Source organism: Lepidochelys olivacea (assembly GCF_965140295.1).
Source record: "Lepidochelys olivacea isolate rLepOli2 genome assembly, chromosome: 1".
Classification (NCBI taxonomy): Eukaryota; Metazoa; Chordata; order Testudines; family Cheloniidae; genus Lepidochelys; species Lepidochelys olivacea.
Genome location: NC_140411.1, coordinates 208,987,245 through 208,999,249, shown reverse-complemented (window position 1 = coordinate 208,999,249; position 12,005 = coordinate 208,987,245). Strand labels below are relative to the sequence as shown.

Here is a 12,005-nt window from a genome sequence, read left to right as displayed (position 1 = left end):
AGAGATCACAGCCCTTTTGGACCGGAAGAGAAAAGCTTTCTGTGACTGGCAAAACCTTTCATCATCCAGTCAGAAGCAGAGCTCTTTCCATCAACTCAAAGCTGAAGTTCAAAGGAGGATCTGAGAAATCAAAAACAAATGGTGGGAGAACAAAGCAAAAGAAATCCAAGCATTCGCTGAAAGACATGATATGCAGAGATTTTTTTTGTGAGACAAAGACTCTTTATGGACCAAGCTCATGTGGCCTCTCGCTGCTGAGATCCAGAGATGGTAGTACCCTTCTTAAAGATAATGAATCCATCAAAGAGTGCTGGAAGGAACACTACCAAAAGCTTTTACATCAAGAATCAACTCTGACTGACGACATCATCAACTCCATCCCTCAGCACCCAATTTGGGAAACTCTTGCCAACCCAGCAACACCTGAGGAGGTCCGCAAAGCAGTTAAATGAATAAAGAACAATAAAGCACAAGGTTCTGACGGCATACCAGCTGAAGTACTGAAAGTGGGGGGACAAACACTGACTAACAAGCTTCATTTGCTGCTCCTCAAAATCTGGCGCACCAAAGAAATCCCCGCTGACTTATGTAATATTAACATCGTCACCATTTTCAAAAAGGGAGACAAGGTCAACTATGGCAACTAATGAGGCATTTCCCTTCTTTCCATCGCTGGGAAGAGTCTTGCTAGAATCTTACTGAATTGCCTGCTCCCTCTTGCAGAAGAAGTACTTCCAGAGTCCCAGTGTGGTTTCAGACCATCATGAGGCACCACAGACATGATTTTTTTAGCCAAGCAGATACAGGAAAAATGTTAACAACACCAGGAGCTGTATATGGCCTCTATTGATCTGACCGAAGTCTTTGACTCTGTCAACTGTGAGGCTCTGTGGAAAATCATTTCAAAGTTTGGCTGCCTAAGCAAATTTATCACCATTGTAAGATTCCTCCACGACCAGATGATTGCCTCCATTCTGTGCAGTGGCTCTACCTCTCAGCCCTTTGTCGTTCGAACTAGTATAAAACAAGGTTGTGTACTGGCACTCACCCTTTTCTCCATTTTCTTAGCAGTTATGAAAATGTTATCCCAAGACCGTCTGCCACAGGGCATTGACATCCAATATCGGACTGACGGCAATCTCTTCAATCTTTCTTGTTTCCGTGCCAGAACTAAAGTAATATCAACAGCAATAACTGAACTCCAGTACGCACATAATTGTGCTGTAGTTGCACACTCAAAGGAGGATCTACAAACAGCCCTTAATTGTTTCTCTGAAGCTTACAAAAGCCTAAGGCCAATCTGAACACCAGCAAAACAAAAGTTCACCACCAGCCAGCTCCCGGTCAATCATCAGACCCAGCAAGGAAGATCTACACTGACAAAGAAGAACTGGAAAATATAGACTACTTTGCCTATCTTGGCAGCCATCTGTCACAGAGGGCAGGCATAGGCATCGAGATTCAGCATGGTATTCTCTGCACCAGCCTTGCCTTTGGCAGACTGTCTTGCAGATGTTCAACAATCACAACATCAGAACACACACTCGACTTTTAGTTTATAAAGCGGTGGTAATCCCAACTCTCCTCTACGGCTGTGAGACTTGGGTGACCTATAGAAAACACCTGAAAAACCTGTAACATCAGCACCAGAACTTTGTTCGGAAGATCCTCAACATAAAAGTGGGAGGATTGCCACACTAATGCCAGTGTCCTTACAGAGGCCAACATCTTCAGTGTTGAGGCCCTGATTATCCAGCACCAGCTGAGGTGGAGCGGGCACTGTGCGTGCATGCCTGATGTACACTTACCAAAACAGCTGCGGTACGCCCAACTCACCAAAGGAGAAAGGAAACGGGAGGCCAAAAGAAACGTTTTAAAGAAGTCCTCAAGATAAACAAACATCAAGAGATGTGGCATCAACACCACACACTGGGAGACAGTAGTTTAGTACAGGGATAACTGGCAAAGGCTTGTCAGAGAGGGAACGTCCATTTTTGAGGAAAATTGCCTTGCCCTGGTCACAGAAAAACACCAGAAAAGAAAAGACAGACAACTGAGACACAACGATTGTGGCCCAACCCTGACATCCAACACCACCTGCAATGTCTGCTAATGAGCCTGTGGCTCAAGTATCAGATTCCTCAGTCACCAAAGGACTGATAAAAAATAAACACCTGTGAAAGAGATCATCCTCAACCTCGAGGGATCACAGATGATGATATGATGAGGATATGTAAACTTGTTAAAACTTCCTAAATAAATAGTAAAAAAATATAAAAATTACAATTTAAGATTTTTAAGAATAAAAAGAAAGAAAAAAGATATTTGGTTGACAAAACAAGAACAGAGACTAATTGTTACTGTCAAGACCTCCAAATACTGGAATATTGAAGTATCTGGGGACTTGAGTTTTTTCATTTGGTCTGAGTAGAATTAAACTTCTTAATTGGATTATTCCTAATTCTTCTCTATTTGTCAAAATTGTCTCTCTCTTTACATGGGAGAAGTGAGCAGGACTGTTTAGTACTGAGGAACAGAAACTACGAAATTGGCTATGTTTCACCTTTTTCCAGTTCTGGGTGGAGGTGTGCAGGGTGGTGAATGGATTAGTTAAAGAACTACATACTGAACTAGAGGGTAGAGATAGACAGAACTTGTTGGATCATCCAGTTTTCTTCTCTTCAATGCAGGATTGTTCCTCAATGGCCAAAGCACTAGAAGAATCTATCTAATCTCAGATGATTAGCAGATTAGTTAGTTCTGTGTTTGAAAGGAATATGTTGTCATCTGACTAAACCTCCTTGTTGGAATTGTTTAGCAGCTATCCGGAGATGTTGGCTCTAAACGTTTAATAACTTCCCAATGAGGGAATGTGTGTCCTTTTCCATGACTTTTTTCCCCCTGTGGTTCACTTTATCATCATAGATCATATGATTATATAAATATGACAGTGGACAGTAGTTTTGGTTCACAACTTTGGGACCTTTATATGACTTTCCCTGCCTCCCTTGGAATTTCATAGGTATATGAATATCAGAGATTAAATTAATATTAGCTGATATGTTAATGACTTAAGTACTTTATATTGTTTCAACTGTAAAGGGGAAACTTTAAGTTTGGAGAACAAATGGTTACTAAGTCAGTCTCTTAAGGCTGCTGTCTTAGAATCTGTAAAGATATCAGGATGTTAATAATAAATATATTTTCAGTATGTTGTGAAGCGTTGCTAACAGACTGTATTCGAGATAGGTGTCATTCAAGTGCTGTGTAGTTTTATCATCAGAGCTGCCCAGTCTGTCACATTTCACTTCTGTTTTCTCTCTGGGTTTGTGACAGTCATTTCATCCGACAACAGAGGAGAGAAAAAATGGACTCTTCTGCCTAGTGTGGAACTAGTTGACTTCAGAACAAGCCGAGGCTTTCTCTGTCCTGAATCTTCCCTAGTATTGGGTCTAGTGAGTGCAGTGTCTGTTAATTCGACAGCATATGCCATCTGTTAACTGTCATGCACCTGTGGAGCCGTTCCTCAGCATTGCGTAAACATTGTTAAGGATTGTACAAATATAAAATTGCTTGGCTTTTTGGCCAATATCACCCAAAGTGTTCTCAAGGCACTCTCTGATAATGTGTCCTCACTGAACTTTGTAGATATTACAGCAAAATGGCCCAGATATCTAGGAGGAATGTTACCTGCAGTATATTGAAATTTCTTACTCATGATCTGTGTAATGGTGTTAAATGATGTTTCCTGCATGAATTGATAAATAAATCATTTCAAAACTCTTCAAATTATGTCTTAATTGAAAATGTAGCTTGCTTTTTTTTTTTGATCACTTCATCTCTATTTTTCTCATAGGTGAGAGCATTCTAGTGTGCAAGTCCTCTGAGAGATTGAAAGGCATTGCTCTGCTTCAGGGATCACTCAAGCCTGTCCACAGCTGTTTGCTCAGAGGAGAAGGGGAAGAGGTTACCTCTAGCATGATACGAGCGATCCTGGAGGTACAGGACACATGGAAAGGGACTAGAACTTAGTTTGCTGTGTTACTCCATATAAGTTTAGGATGACTGCTTATGTGAGACTGCTAAACCTACTTCACACCTATTCTTCTTCTCCTTCCCCATTACTTCAACCCAGACAGCTTCACATGAAAGTAATACAGATCCATTTCAGTCTATACTTGCAGCTGCAATATAAAGTTGCAGCTGCGATTGTTGTTAATTCAGAGAGGTGGTGACTCTGAAAATTGCATTTTGGGATTCCATCTTTGTGTCTCAGTATGACTCCATATTAAATGTGCCCAGGTTGTAGGTGGATAAAGGTATTACTGCTAGCATTGCATATTTAAATGGAGGTCTGAGGCAACAGCTACACTATAAGCTAGGGGTGTGATTCCCCTGCTTGTGTACATATGCTCACGCTAGCTCTCATCAAGCTAGCACTGGTATAAATAGTAGCATAGCCATGGCAGCATGGGTTGCAGAGGCATGCCTGATCCATGCAGTGGGTATATACTTGGCATAGCTCAGCTGTGCCTCTGCTTCTGCTACCTGTGCTACCATGGCTATTCTGCTATTTATACTCATGCTAGCTCAATAAGAGTTAGCACGAGTATGTGTACACAAGCAGGGAAATCACACCCCTAACTTGTAGCGTCAACGTAGCTTGAGAGTCAAACTAGGTCGTTCTTGTACAATATCATTAATACTAAAGATTCTGTAGACTAATTTAGGCCCTAAGTTATGCACCCCTTTTCTACAGATGTGATTGATTGGAGCTTAGTAAACAATTCTGTTAATGTACGAGAAATAGAATCCTGCTCGATCTCTCATCTGTACTCGTTCTGCAGGACTATTTTTTGCCACTTATGTGAATTGATCTGACTCTAACATCTAGAGAATAGATCTGTCCATTTTTACAAAGCTGATTTTCAGGCTTTAAACATTTTTGTAATCCAGTTCCTTTCTTAACTGTTTTACATATAATCTCTTCTCCAGAAACTATGTTAGTATCTGGAGACTGGTCAGATATGCCCCAGATTCTGTATTTTTATTAGCTATGAGAGGCGTACAGAGTATAGAGATCTCTAATTAAATGAACTTCTTTTTAAAATGCATCTCTCCAAAATCTCTCCCCTTTTGTTGGTAGTTAATTTTTTACTTTTAAAAACAAATGGAATTCTCTACAGAATGTTTTTGTTACTAAATCTCCCCTTACCTCCAGCGCTGAGGTAGTAACTCATGAAGAAAGAGGATAATATATAATATACAATAAAAGCATAATACAAAAACCTCTACAAACTAGGAAAACGGTAATGGGATACGATATTTACGTGTGTTTAAAAAAACATACAAAACGCAAAACTTCAATAGGATGAACAGCACTAGGGAGAATCTTGCTCCCTGGTTTGGTTGTTCTGTATCCAAAACTTAATGAATCATGTTTTACCCTTTTCTTAGACTCTCTCAGTGGTGTCTAAGTAGTGAGTCTAGTTTTAATCTCCTTACCCTGAAATGCTACGGTGTGCATTACTGCCTCCAAAATGTTAGGATGTTCTTTAAATGGGGTTACTAATTCACTTTCTCCTGCAGTGAGCAATCTGATACAGTAGGCAGAGTCAAAAGCATCTTATCCTCTTTGCAAAATAAAGAGAAACCATCTTCACAGTTCTCCTCAGTGGTAGTAGGCGTTTGCAACTGTTTTACCCTACGTTCCTGTCACACCAAACTTTTTCTTTGGATCCATTATAGATCAATCCATTAATTTTAATTAATCAATCCATTAATCCATTTCTTAAATTCTATGTTACTCTTTTGCAACAATGATGATCGTGGAATTTTATTTAACAGATCATAGTGGGTGGAGTGGGCAGCACTCCAGATGATGTGCGGACCTACACTTCCTGCACACTCCTTGCTGCCAGTCTGAAAGACAGCAAGCAGGAAAGTGAGCGAGATGAAGACAAAGCTCAGAATGGAGCTGTTGAGGCTTGTGTGAGATGGCTGCTAGAGAATGAGTTCATCCAGATTTTAGATTCTGGCAACCGAGTGAAAGGTAAAAGTGTCTGTAATCTAGAGATTTTTTGCTGGGCAGAACTTCAAGATCTAAGTGTAAATTTATAATTAGCCTTCTGGAATTTAACCAAAAAAGCTTTAGCAGATATTGGCATTTGAATAGGATGCCATGAATTCAATTTTTTCATTAATTTATTTTTGGTATGTGTTTAAGAAAAAACAGTTCTTCATGGAGTGGCCTCTGCAGGTCCCCACTAAGGCTCATGTGTTCTAGCTTACAAGTCCTGGAACTACAAAGCAGTGTGGCCTTTATGGGGTATGTGAACACTGACCATGGACCCTTATGTTTTGGATTCTTTAATCTTAGTTCCTTTTCTTTTGCCAGCAAAATTGGTCCTGACATTTCCTCTTGTTCTGTTTCACGAGACATTTAGTTTGGGACACTTTCTATTTAGGATAGTTAAGTTTAATGTTTTGTTACGTTAAAGATAGGAAATCTCATTCCTGTTGGTGTCTGAGATCCAGCATGGTGATTCCAGTGAAGCGTTCTGCTTTTAAAAGATGTGCCTTGTGTGGAATGAAAATTCCCAGCCCAGATCCCTAGCACATGTGGGACATTTGCATTCGGATTTTGATATGTTAAGCTTTCACCCCATGAAAGATTTACCAAACGCTTCAGGTAAACTCATTGGTAAAGATAAACACTTAAACAAGTTTTCGACTATAAAAGATGGATTTTAAATGATTATAAGTAAGGCTACGATTTAATCACAGAGGTCACAGCAGTCATGGATTGCATGATTTTACTGGACCTCCATGACTTCTTGGGGTTCAGCTGTCAACAGCTGCGGCTGGAGCTGAGGCTGCAGCTGGAGTCAGGTCTATGCTCCCCTGCCCCGCATCAGGGGCTGCAACCTGGGCCATGTGCAGCTGGGGCCGTACACTGCGTACCTGCCCCATGATGTGGGCTGCAACCGGAGCCATGCGCCTCTGCCCTGTGTCGGGGACTGAAGCAGTGGTCGCGTACCCCTGCCCTGGGGTTTCTGTGGGGGAGGGAAGGAGCGGAAGAGGGGGCTGCACGCTCCTGCCCCGCAGTGGTGGTTGTAACTGGGCCGTTTGCCCCTGCCCTGTGGCCCCTGCCAGGGGCTGAAGTGGGGGCATGCTCCCCCTTCCGTTGGGGGCTGCAGATGGGACTGTGCTCCCCTGTCCTGCAGCTTCAGCTGGTGGCTGCAGCCGGGGCTGTGCGCCTCCACCCCGTGTTGAGGGTTGCAACCGGGGCTGTGCGCTCCTGCCCTGTGGCTTCCACCAGGGGCTGCAACCGGGGCCGTGGGCCCCTGCCCTATGGCTTCAATGAAGGGCTGCAGCTGGAGCTGTGCACCCCTGCCCCGCAGCTTCCACAGGGGTCTGCAGCCGGGACCATTCACCTGTGTCATGTGGCTTGTATGGTTATTTTAGTAAAAGTCATGCACAGGTCATGGGCTCTGTGAATTTTTGTTTGTTTCCCGTGACCTTGTTGTGACTTTTACTAAAAATGACAGTGACAAAATCTTAGCCTTCATTATAAGCGACAGACAGAGTCGGAGTTAGTTACCAAAATAAAATAAAATATAAGCATGCAGTCTAAACTTTCAGTGCTATTAGACTGGGCAACATCTAGATTGAGCAGTTTTCCTCACCCACTGGATATTGCAGTGCATAGTACACAGGTTTCACCCTTGAAACCTGGGTCAGTCTCCTCTGTTGGAGTCTTCTGAGTGTCCTTGTTGCTTGCAGCATAGGTGGGGGAAGGAGAAAAGGCCAAGCATAGGGCCATTGTGTTCTTTTTTTGTACCTATAGTCCCATGTGCTTGGAGAACATGAGTCCAGGCATGTCTGGTGGGCATTGCTGAGTCCCCAGGAAAGGTTGAGCAATTCTCCTGGTGTGGCCTTGTGCAAATGAGTCATTGCATTGTAGCTCCCTTGTTGAACAATGGCTGTTGATGGTTGTTTGACACATGCCTGGGCATTGGTTACTTTCCTTGCTGTTGTCTCTGGGGAGCTAATATCTGGCTGATTCCCCAACTTACAACATGTTTTACTGACAACCATACAACACAATCTTTTTTAACTTCTTATGCGCTAATGATGTACATATTTAGATAGGTTATGATCTGCCAAAAGTCATTGTTCTTTCTCCTGATACCTCACATGGCCTGATTTATATACAAAATCACAATTATATGTAAATAAGGAGTATGGGGGTTACATGGTGCTCCACCAAGGTATAGAGTGTCACAGTGGGATTTACATCAGGTTTTTTATTTGATTTATAATTGTGTCTCATTCAGTTGGAGCACAGGATTGAGAGCCTGAGTTTTGATCCCAGCTCTGAGGCTAACTACCCTTGGGTGAGGCATTTAGACTTCCAGCGTTGGTTTCCCATCTGTAAAATGGAGACATACTCTTCCCCCAAGAGGGTTGATTAATATTTATAAAGCGCTTTCCAAATTGAAAATGAAGTATTAGCTTTTGTGTAACATTAAATGCCTGTTTCTCTTACAGCAGAAGTCTATCGTCCAACACATCTTGGCACTGCTACTCTTTCCTCTTCTCTGTCACCAGCTGAGGCCCTGGGAATCTTTGCTGACCTCCAGAGAGCTATGAAGGGTTTTGTCCTGGAGAATGACCTGCATATTCTCTATTTGGTAAGTTCCTTGTTTGTCTCTCTGTAGCAGCTTTAGTTGTACAGGTGAAGGAGAAGAGAATGCACAGCACACAGCATCTTGGATGCAAGGATCTCTTGCTTTTTTATTTTGTTCAGGTGACCCCGCAAGGGGAAATGTTTTGAAAAGCATTCAATTCAGGGTGAATAAAAATCGATGACTTAAAAATAAAATCGGATTATTTTAATTTAAATTGGATTTTTTAATTTAAATTAAATTAAATTCTCATGCTTTTGATTGGACAGTGTAGTGGTCACTGAACATGTTATGCACCTCTATGATGATCTGTCCTGAGCCAAATCTGGCACAGGGTAGGATGTCTGTGAGGGACAGGTATCTGTTGACGCTGTTCAGCCATCATGTTTCAGGTTTTCTGGGGGTCTTTTCCATCCTGCTTTCATTGGGTCAAAGTTGGAGGTGATTCTTTCAGGAAATATGGTAGGCATTCAGAGTAGATGACCATGCTACCTTAAAGAACATTGGGTGACAGTTTTGAGAGAGCAAGACCTGTTTAGTTAGAAAACAGATCTCTTCATTTGACTTGAATTCATACTACTGGATGTTCTCAATCATTCGGTGATGCTTCATCTGAACGGTGTCCGGGTTTTCAATCTTGGCAGTGAGAGGTCATGTTTCAGTCCGAGAGGTCAGAATACTGACCACAGTAGCATTCTATATCCTCAGCTTTGTTGGTTTACTTATCAGGATGTTTGGTTTATGAAAGATGTTCTTAAGGAGGCACCCCATTATGAACAGCACTTTTGCAGTGCAGGCTTCACATTTTCTCAGTGATGCCCCTGTTATCAACAAGAGAAGTGAGGCAGGTGAAATCACTGACTGTCTTGACGGGGTCGTCATCCACTAAGAGGCTAGAGTCTGCAGCCTGTTTGAAATTAAAACAAAAATTCTTCCGGTTGCCTCTCCAAACAATTTTCAGGCTGACTTTTGCCACTGAGCTTTCCACAATTGGTTCATCTATTGATTCAGTAACTAGTGCTACATCAGCAAAATAGATGTCAAGAAGGTTGTCATAAATATAAAGGGAAGGGTAACCACCTTTCTGTATACAGTGCTATAAAATCCCTCCTGGCAAGAGGCAAAATCCTTTCACCTGTAAAGGGTTAAGAAGCTAAGGTAACCTTGCTGGCACCTGACCCAAAATGACCAATGAGGAGATAAGATACTTTCAAATCTGGAGGTGGGGGAAAGTTTTTTGTCTCTGTCTGTCTGTGTGATACTTTTGCCGGGAACAGATCAAGGATGCAAGCTCTCCAACTCCTGTAAAGTTAGTAAGTAATCTAGCTAGAAAATGTGTTAGGTTTTCTTTGTTTTTTGGCTTGTAAATTCACTGTGCTGGAGGAAATGTGTATTCCTGTTTTTGTGCCTTTTTTAGAGGGATCCTCTATGTTTTTAATCTGACTGCCTGTAAGATTATCTTCCATTCTGATCTTAGAGTTGTTCTCTTATCTTTTTTTGTTCTTCTAATAAAGTTCTGATTTTTAAGAATCTGATTGGGTTTTTTGGGTCTTAAAATCCAAGGGGTTTGTGCTAATCTTGTTTGTTCTCAGGCCTCCCCAGGAAAGGGGGTATAAGGGCTTGGGGAGATATTTTGCGGAAATAGGAACTCCAAGTGGTCCTTTCCGTGTTTTGTCTAAAACACTTGGTGGTGGCAGTGTTTTACCTAATCCAAGGGCAAAGACTCTGTGCCTTGGGGAAGTTTTAACCTAAGCTGGTAGAAATAAGCTTAGGGGGTCTTTCATGTGGGTCCCCACATCTGTACCCTAGAGTTCAGAAGTGGGGAAGGAACCTTGACAGAGGTTCTTATCATCAAGGCATATGTATTGACTTAGTGTCTGGTTAAGCACATAGTCTATGATGGTATTGAAGAGTTCTGGAGTTGCAACGCATCCTTGTCAAATGCCCAATCTAATTTGGAAGATGATTCTTTTCCTATTTACAAGAACTTAGCTTGAGGAGGCATGTAGAAGATGAAACATTCTCCAGAGTTTGTCAGAAAGGCCTGTGAGTTTCAAGATCAGTCAAAGTGATTCGCTGACAGCAGAATCAAACGTGGTTGATTGTGCATTATGGTCCACAATGCAATGTGAACGGAGCATTTCAGTTCTCATGCCTTCTCAATAAGCTGGCGCACTATGAAGAATTGCTCCATTGTGGAATGGCTGGGAGTGAAGCCATCATATCGTGGTCTTCTCTTGCGCCTTAAGATATCAGTGGCTCAGATGACCAAGACAGAAGGAAAACTTTCCCGGGAACAGGTAGATGAGTAATGCTATGATGTTGCAGCAGTCTTGTTTGCTGTCTTTAGATTTCCAAAGCTATAAAATAATGCCTTTTTGCCAGTGGGATGGGACTGAGTCTGTTCTTCAGATGATATTGAACAGCATCTGCAGCCACAAATGAATCGCTTGTCCTACGCTTTTCAATGGTTCTGCAGGAATTCCACAAATTCCTGCTGTCTTATTTTCCTTAAGCTTTATTAGAGTACTTTGGACTTTGTTGATAGTTAATTTGCCAGGATCATTTTGTGTGGAATAGGTCATCTTGGCAGTGGCCTTAATATCAGGATCCAAAGAAATTGGGGGTGCATTTAGGAGGTGGATGAAATGTTCACTTCAGCATGCCATACACTCTGCTTCTGCCTTGATTAGCTGACCAGAACTGGAGTAGACTGTACCGGCTGAATGACCTTTCTCGTCAGTGAGCTCACGGAAGTGTTTATACAAGGAGGTGCAGCCTCCTATTAGAAGTTTTATTAAGTACAGTGGCTTTGGCTTCCATAAAAGCTTTCAGAGTAACAGCCGTGTTAGTCTGTATTCGCAAAAAGAAAAGGAGTACCTGTGGCACCTTAGACTAACCAATTTATTTGAGCATAAGCTTTCGTGAGGTACAGCTCACTTCATCGGATGCATACTGTGGAAATTGCAGAAGACATTATATACACAGAGACCATGAAACAATACCTCCTCCCACCCCACTCTCCTGCTGGTAATAGCTTATCTAAAGTGATCACTCTCCTTACAATGTGTATGATAATCAAGTTGGGCCATCATACACATTGTAAGGAGAGTGATCACTTTAGATAAGCTATTACCAGCAGGAGAGTGGGGTGGGAGGAGATATTGTTTCATGGTCTCTGTGTATATAATGTCTTCTGCAGTTTCCACAGTATGCATCCGATGAAGTGAGCTGTAGCTCACGAAAGCTTATGCTCAAATAAATTGGTTAGTCTCTAAGGTGCCACAAGTACTCCTTTTCTTTTTATAAAAACTT

At 42.0% G+C, this 12,005-nt stretch overlaps 1 protein-coding gene across 4 annotated transcripts in view; it reads left to right on the top strand.

Moving 5' to 3' along the window:
- The window catches only part of POLQ (DNA polymerase theta), a 135,269-nt gene that overhangs the window by 36,642 nt on the left and 86,622 nt on the right, over window positions 1-12,005 (top strand). For 3 of the 4 annotated variants that reach the window (XR_014709586.1, XM_084614300.1, XM_084614298.1), the window contains exons 10-12: window positions 3,857-3,999; window positions 5,848-6,052; window positions 8,554-8,696. Coding sequence is in view for 3 of the 4 variants with exons in the window: in XM_084614300.1 (XP_084470426.1) it covers window positions 3,857-3,999; window positions 5,848-6,052; window positions 8,554-8,696 (491 nt within the window). In the remaining variant the exon portion in view is untranslated. The remainder of the gene's footprint in view (window positions 1-3,856; window positions 4,000-5,847; window positions 6,053-8,553; window positions 8,697-12,005) is intronic. The other variant, XM_084614299.1, reaches the window with a different exon arrangement.